This window comes from Bombina bombina, chromosome 4 (assembly GCF_027579735.1).
Source record: "Bombina bombina isolate aBomBom1 chromosome 4, aBomBom1.pri, whole genome shotgun sequence".
Classification (NCBI taxonomy): domain Eukaryota; kingdom Metazoa; phylum Chordata; class Amphibia; order Anura; family Bombinatoridae; genus Bombina; species Bombina bombina.
This window is the reverse complement of record NC_069502.1, coordinates 399,750,934-399,769,335: the sequence shown is the minus strand read 5'-3', so window position 1 is coordinate 399,769,335 and position 18,402 is coordinate 399,750,934. Positions and strand designations below refer to the sequence as shown.

Here is an 18,402-nt window from a genome sequence, read left to right as displayed (position 1 = left end):
GCTATAACTTCTAGTTTCGCTGTCCTAGCCTGCAGGGTGTTATGGTTAAAATCCTGGTCTGTGGATGTTTCCTCTAAAGTCAAGCTTCTGGTGATTCTTTATAAAGGCAAAACTTTGTTTAGACCCAGTTTGGCAGAAATAATCTCTGATATTACGGATGGAAAAGTGTCTTTTCTACCTCAAGATAAGAAGAATAGGCCTAAAGGACGTCAGAGTAATTTTCATTCCTTTCATAACTTCAGCGGAAAGTCTTCCCCTCCTACTTCCAAGCAGGAACAATCCAAGACTTCTTGGAAACCCAATCAGTCTTGGAACAAGGGGAAACGATCAAAGAAACCTGCAGCTGATTCCAAATCAGCATAAAGGGTTTGCCCCTGAGCCGGGATCAGATCAGGTGGGGAGCAGACTTTCTCAGTTCTCTCAAGTCTGGATATGAGATGTTCCCAGATTCCTGGATTGTGGACATAGTATCCCAGGGTTACAAATTGGAATTCAAGATTTTTCCTCCCAGAGGCATATTCCATCTCTCAAGATTATCAGACCAGATGAAGAGAGAGGCGTTCTTGAAATGTAAACAACATCTTTCCTTCCTGGGAGTGTTAGTTCCAGTTCCAGTGCAGGAACAGGGTCTCGGGTTCTACTCCAACCTATTTGTGGTTCCCAAAAAAGAGGGAACTGTCCATCCCATTCTAGACTTGAAGTGTCTAAACAAGTTTCTCAAAGTTCCATCCTTCAAGATAGAGACTATACGCTCTATTGTTCCTTTAGTACAAGAGGGTCAGTTCATAACAACCATAGACCTAAAGGATGCGTATCTTCATGTTCCTATTCACAGGGACCATCACAGATTCCTGAGATTTGCCTTTCTGGATAAACATTTTCAGTTTGTGGCCCTCCCATTTGGTCTAGCCTCGGCTCCCAGAATTTATTCAAAGGTTCTGTGGGCTCTTTTGGCAGTGATCCGTTCTCGTGGAATTGCTGTTGCACCCTACCTGGACGACATATGGGTTCAGGCGCCATCTTTTCAACAAGCAAAATCTCACAGAGAGATATTGTTGTCTTCCCACGGATGGAATGTGAATCTGGATAAAAGCTCCCTTTCCCCTGCTACAAGAGTAGTGTTTTTAAGGGACAATAATAGATTCTCTATTGATGAAAACATTTTCTGACAGAGATCAGGAACAACAAATTAATTTCCTCTTGCCTCTCTCTTCAGGCTACTACTTATCCTTCAGTGGCTCAATGTATAGAGGTAATCAGTCTGATAGTGGCTTCCATGGACATCATTCCTTTTGCTCAATTCTATTTGAGAGCTCTCCAGTTGTGCACGCTCAGACAATGGAATGGTGACCATGCGGATCTATCTCAGAGAATAGAGTTAGAACAGTCGTCAAGGGACTCTCTCCCGTGGTGGACTTCTCAGGAACATCTGTCTCAGGGCACATGCTTTCGGAGACCTTCCTGGGTGATCGTGTCCATGGACGTCAGCCTGCTGGGCTGGGGAGCAGTCTGGAACTTGTTAAAAACTCAGGGCCTTTGGACTCGGGAGGAGTCTGCTCTTCCCATCAACATCTCAGACAACATAACCTCTGTGGCTTACATCAATCACCAGGGAGGAACTCTTAGCCATGAAGGAGGTTACACAGATTGTTCAGTGGGCAGAGACCCACAATTTCTGTCTATCTGCCATCCGCATACCAGGAGTAGACAACTGGGAAGTGGATTTTCTGAGCAGACAGACTTTTCATCCCGGGGAGTGGGAACTCCATCCGGAGGTGTTTTCCAGCTTAGTCCTCAAATGGGGGAGCCGGAGTTAGATCTGATGGCACCCCATCAGAATGCCAAGCTTCCAAGGTACGGTTCAAGGTCAAGAGATCTGCAGGCCGTTCTGATAGATGTTCTGGTGGTTCTTTGGGTTTTCAGGTTGGCATACTTGTTTCCTCCGTTTGCTCTCCTTCCATGAGTCATTGCTCGTATCAAGCAAGAGAGGGCGTCAGTGATTCTAATAGCCCCTGCGTGGCCTTGCAGGATCTGGTTTGCAGACCTAGTGGAGATGTAATCTCTCCCACCTTGGAGACTACCTCTGAGGAAGGCCCTCCTGATTCAGGGTCCCTTCCTTCATCCAAATCTCATTTTTCTGAAGCTGACTGCTTGGAGATTGAACTTTTAATTCTGTCTAAGCTAGGTTTTTCTGAGTCAGTCATTGACACCATGATTCAGGCTTGCAAGCCTGTTACTAGAAAGATTTACCATAAGATATGTCGTATATATATTTATTTGTGGGAATCCAAGGGCTACTCTTGGAGTAGAATTAGAATTCCTAGAATTTTATCTTTTCTTCAGGAAGGCTGGGAAAAGGGATTGTCAGTCAGTACCCTGAAGGGTCAGATTTCTGCTTTATCAGTTTTACAACATAAACGTTTGACGGATGTGCCAGATGTGCAATCTTTATGTCAGGCCTTGGTCAAAATCAGGCCTGTCTTTAAGTCTGTTGTTCCTCCTTGAAGCTTTAACCTTGTTCTTAAAGTTTTACAGCTGGCTCCGTTTGAGCCATTGCATTCCATAGACATTAAGTTGTTATCTTGGAAGGTTTTGTTTCTTGTTGCTATCTCTTCTGCTCGAATAGTCTCGGAACTCTCAGCTCTGCAGTGTGATTCCCCTTATCTTATTTTTCATGCCAATAAGGCGGTTCTTCGTACTAAGTTAGGCTTCCTTCCTAAGGTTGTTTCTAATAGAAATATCAATCAGAAAATTGTTGTTCCCTCTCTGTGTCCTAATACTTCTTCTTCCAACGAATATTTATTACACAATTTGGATGTTGTACATGCACTTAAATTCTACTTACAGGCGACTAAGGATTTTCGCCAGTCCTCTGCCCTCTTTGTCTGTTTCTCTGGGAAACCTAAAGGTCAGAAAGCTACTGCTACTATTCTTTCTTTTTAGTTACGAAGTATAATTTGTTTGGCTTATGAGACTGCTGGACAGCAGCCTCCTGAGAGAATAATGGCTCATTCCACAAGAGCTGTTTCCTATTCTTGGGCTTTTAAAAAATGAAGCTTCTGTGGAACAAATTTGCAAGGCTGCAACTTGGTCTTCTCTACATACTTTTTCCAAATTTTCCAAATTTGATATTCTTGCTTCAGCTGAGGATTCTTTTGGGAGAAAGGTTCTTCAAGCAGTGGTGCCTTCTATTTAGGACTGCCTGTCTTGTCCCTTCCTATTTATCTGTGTCCTCTAGCTTGGGTATTGGTTCCCAAAAGTAATTACTCAAGACCTGGACTAACCATATCTTAGGAAAGAAAAACAAAATTTATGTTTACCTGATAAATTTATTTATTTCTGGATATGGTGAGTCCATGACCCCACCCTTTATTTTAAGACAGTTGTTCTTTTGACTATAACCTCAGGCACCTCTACACCTTGTGTTACTCCATTTTCTCCATTTCCCTTCAGTCGAATGACTGGGGGTTGTGGGTAAGGGAGTAATACTTAGCAGTTTAACTGTAGCACTATTTGCCTCCTCCTGTTGGCCAGGAGTGATATTCCCAACAGTAATTACTCAAGTCGTGGACTCACCATATCCGGAAAGAAAGAAATTTATCAGGTAAGCATAAATTTTGTTTTTTTACAGAAGAAGAATGTTATCAAGACAGAAACAAAAACTTAGTTCCTCTGGCTGTGTCCTTGGCGAGTTTGGGACTGGTTCTAATAATACTTGTCGTGTTTCTGCTTGCAAGAAGAAAAAGAAGTGAAGGATATGAACGCATATAAGATTATTCAATTCAACAATTCATTTTAACCATTTATTTCCTGGGCTGCTAACAGTGAATAGCCTATGGCTAGAAATAGTTTTAATACATTCACATTTGATGACATTTTTTCCAAAACTTTCTTTTGGCATTTTTGTTATTCCTTTTCTTTTTATTTTCTTTTTTATTTTATTTGTAATGATGTTTAACATATTATTTGTGATGCACATTATGCTTAGTTTTAAGTATAATGTTTAACCTGTTTAAAATAACTTTTTTTACTTCAATTACATTTCGAAATTATTAAGGCTTGATATGTCCCATCCGTTAAATAAGCTTTAATTTACATCCCGTTTGTGATCTGATTATTTTACTTTCCTCAGTCGCACTTTGATTTAATTTACAAAATAATTTTAGCATTTTTATAAATATGTTATTCTATATATTTATGGTATTGAAACACTAAAATATATATATAACATATATATATATATATATATATATACACACACACACACACATACTGTATATGTACATTTATTCTACTACTACAATTTTGACTTCAATATAAAGCTGCTTTTCAATTTGTGGTTTATATATATATAGATATATTAAAAAAACAAAGGTTTAATACTATCTGATGTGCTGATTCTAAAATATAATTGTTATCAATAACATCCAGTTTGTATATATGCACATGAAAACATGATTCATTTATACACCATGTACCTCTATGGCATTTTTGTTCAGTTCTACTTTGGAAATCTAGCACTTCCTGATTCTGATCAGTATGTCACATGATCGATATGTAACCTAGAGTTTTATGTTTGTATAGGTTGTCTAGCAACCCTTCCAATCCATAATTTTCATACTGTATACCACCAGTGTATATGTTATGAAAATTACAGATCAGGAGGGTTGCTAGGCAAACTATAGAAACAGGAAAACTGTAGGAGTCATAGCGATCATGTTTCCTCACACCAGTCCATTAAGCCCCTGGCAAAGTCAAAATGCCAGCCCAAGCTGATGTGGTTTCCCGGTAGGCCAGTCCGGCTGTGGTTGATACCCAATCCCTCAGTATGTGTTTTCTCTATAAATATATATATAGATTTCCAGGGGGCGGAAGAGATATGTTCTAAAATATTAATTTTCAGTTGTTCTCTCTAAATATCGGGCTTTGGTATACAAAGATAAGATAAGGAAGTATTTATGTGTGTAAAAAAACTGATACAGAGGCTGATCTCCCTACAAGTCCAGCCCATTTTAATGAATTGTTGTCTCAAAGAACAAACACTTATATTTCATATTCAAAAATAAACCTCATAGAACAATTTTCTATACGTTTTATATTCTGCAACTGGTATAACAAGTAATTGGAAACACATTACAGGAAAACCAATTTTTTAGTACACTGCCCCTTAAAAGACTCACTTAGCATTTTTTTGGAAACTTTGACCTCTGCCCCTTCATCTTTCATCTGAAATATTTGCCATTATGTCCTTGAACATTTGACTTCAAATTCTCCCGACATGCTGTATATTTATAACTCACAGAAACTCACAGGCAAAGTGCTCAAACACCTGTAAATCTGTGTAATCATCCCTGTATTCTGTTCTTGCTTGTTACTTTGTGGATTGCAAATACATGAAAATAATAAAATTAAAATTGCCATTTAATCAAATCAAACAAAGAATTAAACTTTTATGAGAATTAAATTTAGGCACCTAACAGTCGTTATTACATGTATACACTGTACCATGGGTAAAAAGTCATCTATCAAAACATTTCAAAAAAGGAAATATGTTTGTTTCAGATTAGTCGGGTAAAGGTTACAAAATTGCATTTTAATGTACGGAGTTAGCAATAGGTTTAATCACTCTAAAGTGTAAATGGACTCAGTGTAAACAGAGAGCAAATTAGAAAAAAAAAAAAACCTGACGGCTTTATGAGAGGCCATATGGTTAGCAAGGAGCAGTAAGGCATAATTAACAGCAAATTAGAGTTTTGTATCAGAATGGAAATCCACTTCTCAAGCATTTTTATAAAGGGGTGTGCACGGTGCCTCTAAATCTGATTGAACTCAAACAAGGAAACACACATTTTCATCAGGGGTCAAGTCCTACAAAAAAAAAAAATGTGGGAACTCACCAAGACTTCCACCCTACCTCACAATTAATATTGTTATATATGTATATATATATATATATATATATATATACACACACACACTGTAGTTATATGTATATAATCTATAGACTTTGGTTAATGAAAGCAAATTAAATCCAAAAAAGCATTGAATGGTTGCCTTTGGGCCTAAGAATTCTCCTCTGTCAGAGAGTCTCACCCACTTAAGGTGCAATATTTCTATTTCTGCTGAGGGGAGCTAAATAACCCCAGAGCAAGCGACACCGAAATGTAAGCATCATGTGTAATAAAAGATAATAAAGATAATATTCATAACAGGGGTTATAACACACCAGGCCCTCTGACAGTCTTACATTTAGTGTATTGTAGGAAGTGTTACTGCCAATTACTAGAGGGTCTCACTATCCCTCTAACCAGAAGAGTTTCTGTTCTCTGTCCAGAGGGAACTTAGTTCCTCCTGCAAAAGTAGTGCAGGAACTCCATTCCCATGCATTCCCATCCGACTTGACCCCTGATTTTCATGTAGTATAGCTAAAACAAATAATCTCTTAGAGGCATCAGCCTCAGATAGGGAATGATAACTAATTAGATAAATCGAGGACAAACACACCTGGCCTTCAACAAACTGACCTGACACCTGATCCTGAAGGGGGCGAGGTTGGCCGGGCATGACAGGGATGGGGCTGGGCGTGACAGGGATGTGACCGATCGTGACAGGGGAGGGGTCAGGTGGGCATGAAGGGGCAGGGCCGGGCGGGAGTGGCCATCTGCCGTAAGAGAGAGAGTGCAAACGAGGGGGAAGATAGAGCAAAAGAGAGGGGTGAGAGAGAGCAAAAGAGAGGTGGAAGAGAGAGCAAAAGAGGGGGAAGAAAGAGCAAAAGAGGGGGGAGAGAGAGCAAAAGAGGGGGAGAGAGAGAGAGAGAGCAAAAATGAGGGTAGAGAGAGAGCAAAAGAGGGGAGGAGAGAGAGTAAAAGAGTGGGGAGAGAGAGAACAAAAGAGAGGGAAGAGAGAGCAAAAGAGAGGGGGAAGAGAGTAAAAGAGAGGGGGGGAGAGCAAAAGAGAGGAGGGAGAGAGAGCAAAAAAGAGGGGGGAGAGAGAGAGCAAAAGAGAGGATGAGAGAGAGCGAGCAAAAGAGAGCATGAGAGAGAGAGCAAAAGAGAGGGTGAGAGAGAGCAAGCAAAAGAGAGCGTGAGAGAGTGCAAAAGAGTGGGTGAGAAAGAGAGCAAAAGAGAGGAGAGAGAGAACAAAAGAGAAGAAGAGAGAGAGCAAAAGAGGGGGGAGAGAGAAAAAGAGAGGGGAAGAGAGAGCAAAAGAGAGCTGGGAGAGAGAACAAAAGGGGAGGAGAGAGAGCAAAAGAGAGTGGAAAGAGAGCAAAAGAGAGGGGAGAGAGAGCAAAAGAGAGGGGAAAGAGAAGAGAGAGCAAAAGAGAGGGGGAGAGAGCAAAAGAGGGGGAAGAGATAGAGAGCAAAAGAGAGGGGGAGAGAGCAAAAGAGAGGGGGAGAGCAAAAGAGAGGGGAGAGAGAGCAAAAGAGAGGGGAGAGAGAGAAAGCAAAATAGAGGGGAGAGAGAGCAAAAGAAAGGGGAGAGAGAGCAAAAGAGAGGGGGGAGAGAGCAAAAAAGAGGGGGAAGTCTTACATTTAGTGTATTGTAGGAAGTGTCACTGCCAAATACTAGAGGATCTCACTATCCCTCTAACCAGAAGAGTTTCTGTTCTCTGTCCAGAGGGAACTTAGTTCCTCCTGCAAATGTAGTGCAGGAACTCCGTTCCCATGCGTTCCCGTCCCACTTGACCCCTGATTTTCATGTAGTATAGCTAAAACAAATCATCTCTTAGAGGCATCAGCCTCAGATAGGGAATGATAACTAATTAGATAAATCACAACATCTTTATATTACAATTGATGACTTCAGCATGATAGATATTACTTTAAAAAATTAATATGTTACAATCACCTTCCTTTTCCTGATTTGCACCTATTAAACTCAATGAACTCTACTACCAAAACATTCACACCCATCCTATAATATAAAAGGCCAAGTGTATTTGTCCGAAGCTGTCATGCGCAGTAGAGACTGCGCGAGGACAAACACACCTGGCCTTCAACAAACTGACCTGATCCTGAAGGGGGCGAGGTTGGCCGGGCTTGACAGGGACGGGGCCGGGCGTGACAGGGATGTGACTGATTGTGAGAGGGGCGGGGTCAGGTGGGCATGAAGGGGCAGGGCAGGGTCAGGTGGGCATGAAGGGGCAGGGCTGGGCGAGAGTGGCCATCTGCCATAAGAGAGAGAGTGCAAAAGAGGGGGAAGATAGAGCAAAAGAGAGGGGTGAGAGAGAGCAAAAGAGAGGTGGAAGAGAGAGCAAAAGAGAGGGGAAAGTGAGAGCAAAAGAGTGGGAGAGAGAGCAAAAGAGAGGGGAGAGAGAGCAAAAATGAGGGTAGAGAGAGAGAGTAAAAGAGGGGGGAGAGAGAGCAAAAGAATGGGGAGAGAGAGCAAAAGAGAAGGGAAGAGAGTAAAAGAGAGGGGGGAGAGAGAGAGTGAGCAAAAGAGAGCATGAGAGAGAGAGAGCAAAAGAGAGGGTGAAAGAGAGCGAGCAAAAGAGAGCATGAGAGAGAGCAAAAAAGTGGGTGAGAAAGAGAGCAAAAGAGAGGAGAGAGAGCACAAAAGAGAGGAGAGAGCACAAAAGAGAAGAAGAGAGAGAGAGCAAAAGGGGAAGGGAGAGAGCAAAAGATAGGGGGAAGAGAGAACAAAAGAGAGGTGGGAGAGAGAGCAAAAGGGGGGGAGAGAGAGCAAAAGAGGGAGGAGAGAGAGCAAAAGAGAGGGGAAGAGAGTAAAAGAGAGGGGGAGAGAGCAAAAGAGAGGGGGGAGAGAGAGAGTGAGCAAAAGAGAGCATGAGAGAGAGAGAGCAAAAGAGAGGGTGAAAGAGAGCAAGCAAAAGAGAGCATGAGAGAGAGCAAAAGAGTGGGTGAGAAAGAGAGCAAAAGAGAGGAGAGAGAGCACAAAAGAGAAGAAGAGAGAGAGCAAAAGGGGAAGGGAGAGCGCAAAAGAGAGGGGGAAGAGAGAGCAAAAGAGAGGTGGGAGAGAGAGCAAAAGGGGGGGGGAGAGCAAAAGAGGGAAGAGAGAGAGCAAAAGGAGGGAGGTCCACAATGAAATCTATTGTTATGTGCATCCAAGGTTGTTTGGGAATGCACAATGGTTGGAGTAAGCTAGGAGGCAAGGATCTGAGAGTCTTATTGGCAGCACAAGTTGTGCAGGCTTTCACATAATCCTGAACATCAGACTTCATGGTAGGTCACCATACATGTTGGGAAAGAAGCTTAAAAGTTCTTGTCAAACCAGGATGTCCTGAAAGTTTACTATCATGAGCCCAGGATAGCACAGGGGTGCATAGATTCAGAGGTACAAAGAAGATATTGGGAGCCACAGGGGCTTCAGGAGGCTTTCTAGACTGGGCACGTTGCAGTCTTTGAAGAAGAGAGGTGTTAAGTTGAGAAACCACACAGGAGGGGGGTATGATGTGTTCAATTAGAGCCTCAGAGGAATCACTAGACTGAGGAAACTGACGGGAAAGGGCGTCAGCCTTTTTATTTTTGGTCCCAGGAAGATAAGAGACCACAAAGTTAAAACGGGAAAAGAACAAGGCCCACCTGGCCTGTCAAGGATTGAGTCAATGAGCAGTCTCTAGGTACATCAAATTCTTGTGGTCAGTGAGAATTTAAATGGGGTTGGCAGTACCCTCTAGCCAATGATTCCATTCAGTCAAGGCCATCTTAATGGCTAAGAGTTCACGATTACCCACATCGTAATTCCTCTCTGCTGGAGTAAAGCGTTTGGAGAAAAAGTCTACAGGGTGCAACTTGAAGGTTTAAGGATTCCTTTGGGTTAAGACTGCTCCAGCTCCAACCTCTAAAGTGAACTGCAGGTCAGGATCAGGATGGTGGAGCACAGGAGCAGAACAAAAGGTCTTTTTCAGATAAGAGAACTGCAACTGTTCGTTATGAAGGACTCCCACAGTCAGGGTTAGGGGTGCAGATTTGAAATGGATTAACCCTGATCCAAGGGGAGTGCCATCCAGAGTAGTTATTTTGAGACATTGTTTTTTCTGCAGAAGAGGCAACCCTGCCTGAATCATAAAATGGTGATCAAGAAAATTTCCAGCTGCCCCTGAATCAATGAACGCTTGAGCGTGGACAGAATTCTGAAGGAAGGTAAGGGTAGCAGGTACCAGGATCCGAGAGAAGTGAGGGGATTTAGTAGAGACCACTATCCTCTAAGCATTGGCTTTTCCCGGCAGAATATCACAGTTCTTTAGTTGGTGTGAGTTAGAACCACAGTAGAAACACAGTCTCAATCTCCTTCTTGTCTGTGTTTCAGATTCTGTGGGTTTGAGGGAGGAGAGATCAATGGGTTCCTCTACAGAGGTAACTGGAGGTGCTGAAGGGGAAGAGGATAGTCTAGAGACCAGACGAGTAGGAGGACGAGAGGGAAGGGTTCTACGAGTTCTGTCTCTCTCAGCTTGTCTCTCCTAAAAGCGAGAATCTAGACTGATACAAAGTGGTATGAATTCATCCAGGGAAGAAGGAACATCACGATAAGTAAGCTCGTCCTTGATGCGCTCATGCAAACCTCTTCTAAAGGCCGACCTTGAGAGCACTGCCATCCCAACTGGTCTCAAGTGCCAAGGTGTGAAACTCGATGGCGTATTGTGCACCAATCTTTTGCTCTGGCAGAGATCCAAGAGAGAGTACTCTGCAGCAGAACCGTGGCCGGAGGTCCCAAACACAGAAGATAAAGCAGAAATGAAGGCATCAGCATCATTTAGGAGTTGAGCACTCTGTTCCAAAAGGGGAGAGACATAGGCTAGGGCCTTGTTTTTCAATAAAGAAATGATAAATGTGACCTTTGACTGATGAGACTGGAAGGTGTGAGGATCTTTGCGAAAGTGCAGCCTCCACTGGTTGAGAAAACCCCTACAATTGGTAGTACTATCATACTTGTCAGGTAATGGTATCCGGGGTATACTTCCAGAAGCAGGGGAAGAAGCTACAGCACTAGCAGCAGGGACTGGCTGTGTAACAGGAGCAATGTTCTTCTCTGCAACCACTGAGGAAAGCATAGTGACTATAGCCTCTAGATTAGAATCCAAATTCTGCAAGTGCATGGTTCCCAGCATCTTTTCCTGATGCTCTTGCTACCTCATTTGGGTCCATGGACCAAGTATAATGTAATGCTCGTGGGATATTCCTCTATCAGACCAAACTTGGCCAGTAGTCTTCTTATCCCAGTGGCAAGTGGAATGATAGGAAATATCCCAGAGCAGAGAGAGTTTGTAAAATGAGGTAAACAGTGCTCACAGTAGGCAGGGTAGTCCTTGGCAGCAACAGGAAGACAATCCAGCAGTATAGCAGTTCAGGGGTAAACCAATAGAAGGACCAGGAACAGGCAGGAGTCAGCAACAAAAGGAAATCCAGCATAATAACAGTTCAGGGGTAAACCAATAGAAGGACAAGACAGGTAGAGTTCAGGAAACCTGCGCCGCCCATAGTTTAAGCTCGCACAGCGAGCTATCTCATATACGGCGCCGGCATTTGCTAAAGTGCCGTAAGTCTGACAAACTAGCGATGTCCAGAAATCTGCGTAAGTACAAATTTCTGGAGTCGCCAGTGACTTACGGCACTTTAGAAACTGCCGCCGCATAAAAAAACTTACTAAAGTATACAATCTGCCGTTACTGTCTAACACGCCTCCCAAACATCATCCCGACACGTATGCCCCTTTATCCGCAATCCCCCCTCTCACTTCTAACAATAAATATATTAACCCCTATACCGCCGCTCCCGGACCCCGCCGCCAGCTACATTAACTATATTACCCCCTAATATGATCCCCCTACACCGCCGCCACCTATTTTAACTATATTACCCCCTAATGTAAGCCCCCTACCCCGCCGCCACCTACATTAACTATATTACCCCATAATATGATCCCCCTACACCGCCACCACCTTTTTTAACTATATTAACCCCCTAATCTAATCCCCCTACCCCGCCGCCACCTATTTTAACTACATTACCCCCTAATCTAATCCCCCTACACAGCCGCCACCTATATTAAATATATTAACCCCTAATCTGACCCCCCTACACCGCCGCCACCTATATTAACTATATTAACCCTAATTATATTAGGGTTAATATAGTTAATATAGGCCTAGATTTGGAGTTTGGCGGTAGCCGTGAAAACCAGCGTTAGACGCTCCTAACGCTGGTTTTAGGCTACCGCCGGTATTTGGAGTCAGTCAGGAAAGGGTCTAACGCTCACTTTTCAGCCGCGACTTTTCCATACCGCAGATCCCCTTACGTCAATTGCGTATCCTATCTTTTCAATGGTATCTTTCTAACTCCGGTATTTAGAGTCGTGTCTGAAGTGAGCGTTAGAATTCTAATGACAAAACTCCAGCCGCAGAAAAAAGTCAGTAGTTAAGAGCTTTCTGGGCTAACGCCGGTTTAGAAAGCTCTTAACTACTGTGCTCTAAAGTACACTAACACCCATAAACTACCTATGTACCCCTAAACCGAGGTCCCCCCACATCGCCGCCACTCGATTAAATTTTTTTAACCCCTAATCTGCCGACCGCCACCTACGCTATACTTATGTACCCCTAATCTGCTGCCCCTAACACCGCCGACCCCTATATTATATTTATTAACCCCTAACCTGCCCCCCACAACGTCGCCGCCAGCTACCTACAATAATTAACCCCTAATCTGCCGACCGCCACCTACGTTATACTTATGTACCCCTAATCTGCTGCCCCTAACACCGCCGACCCCTATATTATATTTATTAACCCCTAATCTGCCCCCCACAATGTCGCCTCCACCTACCTACAATAATTAACCCCTAATCTGCCGAGCGGACCGCACCGTTATTATTATAAAGTTATTAACCCCTAATCCGCCTCACTAACCCTATAATAAATAGTATTAACCCCTAATCTGCCCTCCCTAACATCGCCGACACCTAACTTCAATTATTAACCCCTAATCTGCCGACCGAATCTCGCCGCTATTCTAATAAATGGATTAACCACTAAAGCTAAGTCTAACCCTAACACTAACACCCCCCTAAATTAAATATAATTTAAATCTAACAAAATAAATTAACTCTTATTAAATAAATTATTCCTATTTAAAGCTAAATACTTACCTCTAAAATAAACCCTAATATAGCTACAATATAAATTATAATTATATTATAGCTATTTTAGGATTTATATTTATTTTACAGGTAACTTTGTATTTATTTTAACCAGGTACAATAGCTATTAAATAGTTAAGAACTATTTAATAGCTAAAATAGTTAAAATAATTACAAAATTACCTGTAAAATAAATCCTAACCTAAGTTACAATTAAACCTAACACTACACTATCAATAAATTAATTAAATAAAATACCTACACTTACCTACAATTAAACCTAACACTACACTATCAATAAATTAATTAAATACAATATCTACAAATAAATATAATGAAATAAACTAACTAAAGTACAAAAAATAAAAAAGAACTAAGTTAAAAAAAATAAAATATTTACAAACATCAGAAAAATATTGCAACAATTTTAAACTAATTACACCTACTCTAAGCCCCCTAATAAAATAACAAAGACCCCCAAAATAAAAAAAAAATGCCCTACCCTATTCTAAATTACTAAAGTTCAAAGCTCTTCTACCTTACCAGCCCTGAACAGGGCCCTTTGCGGGGCATGCCCCAAAGAATTCAGCTCTTTTGCCTGTAAAAAAAAAACATACAATACCCCCCCCACAACATTACAACCCACCACCCACATACCCCTAATCTAACCCAAACCCCCCTTAAATAAACCTAACACTAAGCCCCTGAAGATCTTCCTACCTTGTCTTCACCATGCCAGGTATCACCGATCGTTCCAGGCTCCGAAATCTTCATCTAAGCCCAAGCGGGGGCTAGACATCCATCATCCGACGGCTGAAGAAGTCCAGAAGAGGCTCCAAAGTCTTCATCCTATCCGGGAAGAAGAGTAGATCCGGACCGGCAACCATCTTCTTCCAAGCGGCATCTTCTATCTTCATCCGATGAGGACCGGCTCCATCTTCAAGACCTCCATCGCGGATCCATCCTTCTTCACCGACGACTTCCCGACGAATGACGGTTCCTTTAAGGGACGTCATCCAAGATGGCGTCCCTCGAATTCCGATTGGCTGATAGGATTCTATCAGCCAATCGGAATTAAGGTAGGAAAATTCTGATTGGTTGATGGAATCAGCCAATCAGAATCAAGTTCAATCCGATTGGCTGATCCGATCAGCCAATCAGATTGAGCTTGCATTCTATTGGCTGATCGGAACAGCCAATAGAATGCGAGCTCAATCTGATTGGCTGATCGGATCAGAATTTTCCTAACTTAATTCCGATTGGCTGATAGAATCCTATCAGCCAATCGGAATTCGAGGGACGCCATCTTGGATGACGTCCCTTAAAGGAACCGTCATTCGTCGGGAAGTCGTCGGTGAAGAAGGATGGATCCGCGATGGAGGTCTTGAAGATGGAGCCGGTCCTCATCGGATGAAGATAGAAGATGCCGCTTGGAAGAAGATGGTTGCCGGTCCGGATCTACTCTTCTTCCCGGATAGGATGAAGACTTTGGAGCCTCTTCTGGATTTCTTCAGCCGTCGGATGATGGATATCTAGCCCCCACTTGGGCTTAGATGAAGATTTCGGAGCCTGGAACGATCGGTGATACCTGGCATGGTGAAGACAAGGTAGGAAGATCTTCAGGGGCTTAGTGTTAGGTTTATTTAAGGGGGGTTTGGGTTAGATTAGGGGTATGTGGGTGGTGGGTTGTAATGTTGGGGGGGGGTATTGTATGGGTTTTTTTACAGGCAAAAGAGCTGAATTCTTTGGGGCATGCCCCGCAAAGGGCCCTGTTCAGGGCTGGTAAGGTAAAAGAGCTTTGAACTTTAGTAATTTAGAATAGGGTAGGGCATTTTTTTATTTTGGGGGTCTTTGTTATTTTATTAGGGGGCTTAGAGTAGGTGTAATTAGTTTAAAATTGTTGTAATATTTTTCTGATGTTTGTAAATATTTTTTTATTTTTTGTAACTTAGTTCTTTTTTATTTTTTGTACTTTAGTTAGTTTATTTCATTAATAGTTAATTGTAGGTAATTGTAGGTATTTTATTTAATTAATTTATTGATAGTGTAGTGTTAGGTTTAATTGTAACTTAGGTTAGGATTAATTTTACAGGTAATTTTGTAATTATTTTAACTATTTTAGCTATTAAATAGTTCTTAACTATTTAATAGCTATTGTACCTGGTTAAAATAGGATTTATTTTACAGGTAAGTATTTAGCTTTAAATAGGAATAATTTATTTAATAAGAGTTAATTAATTTCGTTAGATTTAAATTATATTTAAGTTAGGGGGGTGTTAGTGTTAGACTTAGCTTTAGGGTTTAATCCATTTATTAGAATAGCGGTGAGCTCCAGTCGGCAGATTAGGGGTTAATATTTGAAGTTAGGTGTCGGCGATGTTAGGGAGGGCAGATTAGGGGTTAATACTATTTATTATAGGGTTAGTGAGGCGGATTAGGGGTTAATAACTTTATTATAATAGCGGTGCGGTCCGGTCGGCAGATTAGGGGTTAATAAGTGTAGGCAGGTTGAGGCGACGTTGTGGGGGGCAGATTAGGGGTTAATAAATATAATATAGGGGTCGGCGGTGTTAGGGACAGCAGATTAGGGGTACATAGGGATAATGTAAGTAGCGGCGGTTTACGGAGCGGCAGATTAGGGGTTAATAATAATATGTAGGTGTCAGCGATAGCGGGGGCGGCAGAATAGGGGTTAATAAGTGTAAGGTTAGGGGTGTTTAGACTCAGGGTACATGTTAGAGTGTTAGGTGCAGACGTAGGAAGTGTTTCCCCATAGCAAACAATGGGGCTGCGTTACGAGCTGAACGCGGCTTTTTTGCAGGTGTTAGGTTTTTTTTCAGCTCAAACAGCCCCATTGTTTTCTATGGGGGAATCATGCACGAGCACGTTTTTGAAGATGGCCGCTTCCGTAAGCAACTCTGGTATCGAGAGTTGCAGTGGCGTTAAATATGCTCTACGCTCCTTTTTTGGAGCCTAACGCAGCCATTCTGTGGACTCTCAATACCAGAGTTATTTAAAAGGTGCGGCCAGAAAAAAGCCAGCGTTAGCTACGCGGGTCGTTACCGACAAAACTCTAAATCTAGCCGATAGTTATTATATTATATATATTAACTATATTAACCTTATCTAACCCTAACACCCCTAACTTAATTATTATTGCAATAAATCTAAATAATATTAATATTATTAACTAAAATATTCCTATTTAAAACTAAATACTTACCTATAAAATAAACCCTAACGGCTATATTTAGAGTTTTGTTGGTAAGGACCCGCGTAGCTAACGCCGGCTTTTTTCTGGCCGCACCATAAAAATAACTCTGGTATTGAGAGTCCACATAAAGGCTGCGTTAGGCTCCAAAAAAGGAGCGTAGAGCATATTTAACGCAGCTTCAACTCTCGATACCAGAGTTGCTTACGCAAGCGGCCAGCCTCAAAAACGTGCTCGTGCACGATTCCCCCATAGGAAACAATGGGGCTGTTTGAGCTGAAAAAAAACCTAACACCTGCAAAAAAGCTGCGTTCAGCTCCTAACGCAGCCCCATTGTTTGCTATCGCTGACCCCTGCATATTATTATTAACCCCTAATCTGCCGCTCCGTACACCGCCGCTACTTACATTATCCCTATGTACTCCTAATCTGCTGCCCTAACATCGCCGACCCCTATATTATATTTATTAACCCCTAATCTGCCCCCCACAACGTCGCCTCCACCTGCCTACACTTATTAACCCCTAATCTGCCGAGCGGACCTGAGCGCTACTATAATAAAGTTATTAACCCCTAATTCGCCTCACTAACCCTATAATAAATAGTATTAACCCCTAATCTGCCCTCCCTAACATCGCCGACACCTAACTTCAATTATTAACCCCTAATCTGCCGACCGGAGCTCACCGCTATTCTAATAAATGTATTAACCCCTAAAGCTAAGTCTAACCCTAACACTAACACCCCCCTAAATTAAATATAATTTACATCTAACGAAATTAATTAACTCTTATTAAATAAATTATTCCTATTTAAAGCTAAATACTTACCTGTAAAATAAATCCTAATATAGCTACAATATAAATTATAATTACATTGTAGCTATTTTAGGATTAATATTTATTTTACAGGCAACTTTGTAATTATTTTAACCAGGTACAATAGCTATTAAATAGTTAAGAACTATTTAATAGTTACCTAGTTAAAATAATTACAAAATTACCTGTCAAATAAATCCTAACCTAATTACAATTAAACCTAACACTATACTATCATTAAATTAATTAAATAAAATACCTACAATTACCTACAATTAAACCTAACACTACACTATCAATAAATTAATTAAATACAATACCTACAATTACCTACAATTAAACTTAACAGTACACTATCAATACATTAATTAAATACAAAACCTACAAATAACTACAATGAAATAAACTAACAAAGTACAAAAAATAAAAAAGAACTAAGTTACAAAAAATAAAAAAATATCTACAAACATAAGAAAAATATTACAACAATTTTAAACTAATTACACCTACTCTAAGCCCCCTAATAAAACAACAAAGCCCCTAAAAATAAAAAATGCCCTACCCTATTCTAAATTACTAAAGTTCAAAGCTCTTTTACATTACCAGCCCTGAACAGGGCCCTTTGCGGGGCATGCCCCAAGAAGTTCAGCTCTTTTGCCTGTAAAAAAAACATACAATACCCCCCCCAACATTACAACCCACCACCCACATACCCCTAATCTAACCCAAACCCCCCTTAAATAAACCTAACTCTAAGCCCCTGAAGATCTTCCTACCTTGTCTTCACCATACCAGGTTCACTGATCGGTCCTGAAGAGCTCCTCCGATGTCCTGATCCAAGCCCAAGCGGGGGGCTGAAGATGTCCATGATCCGGTAGAAGTCTTCATCCAAGCGGGGCAGAAGAGGTCTTCCATCCGATTGAAGTCTTCATCCAGGCGGCATCTTCTATCGACATCCATCTGGAACGGAGCGGCAGCATCCTGAAGACCTCCGTCGCGGAACATCCATCCTGGCCGACGACTGAACGACGAATGACGGTTCCTTTAAATGACGTCATCCAAGATGGCGTCCCTCGAATTCCGATTCTATCAGCCAATCGGAATTAAGGTAGGAATATTCTGATTGGCTGATGGAATCAGCCAATCAAAATCAAGTTCAATCCGATTGGCTGATCCAATCAGCCAATCAGATTGAGCTCGCATTCTATTGGCTGTTCCGATCAGCCAATAGAATGCGAGCTAAATCTGATTGGCTGATTCCATCAGCCAATCAGAATATTC

At 41.7% G+C, this 18,402-nt stretch overlaps 1 protein-coding gene across 1 annotated transcript in view; it reads left to right on the top strand.

Moving 5' to 3' along the window:
* Positions 1 to 5,464, top strand: part of LAMP3 (lysosomal associated membrane protein 3) — a 79,931-nt gene extending 74,467 nt beyond the window's left edge. The window contains exon 5 of the mRNA XM_053710179.1: positions 3,632 to 5,464. Within this exon, the coding sequence (XP_053566154.1) occupies positions 3,632 to 3,771 (140 nt within the window). The 3' untranslated portion in view covers positions 3,772 to 5,464. The remainder of the gene's footprint in view (positions 1 to 3,631) is intronic.
* The last annotated feature ends 12,938 nt before the right edge of the window (positions 5,465 to 18,402 follow it).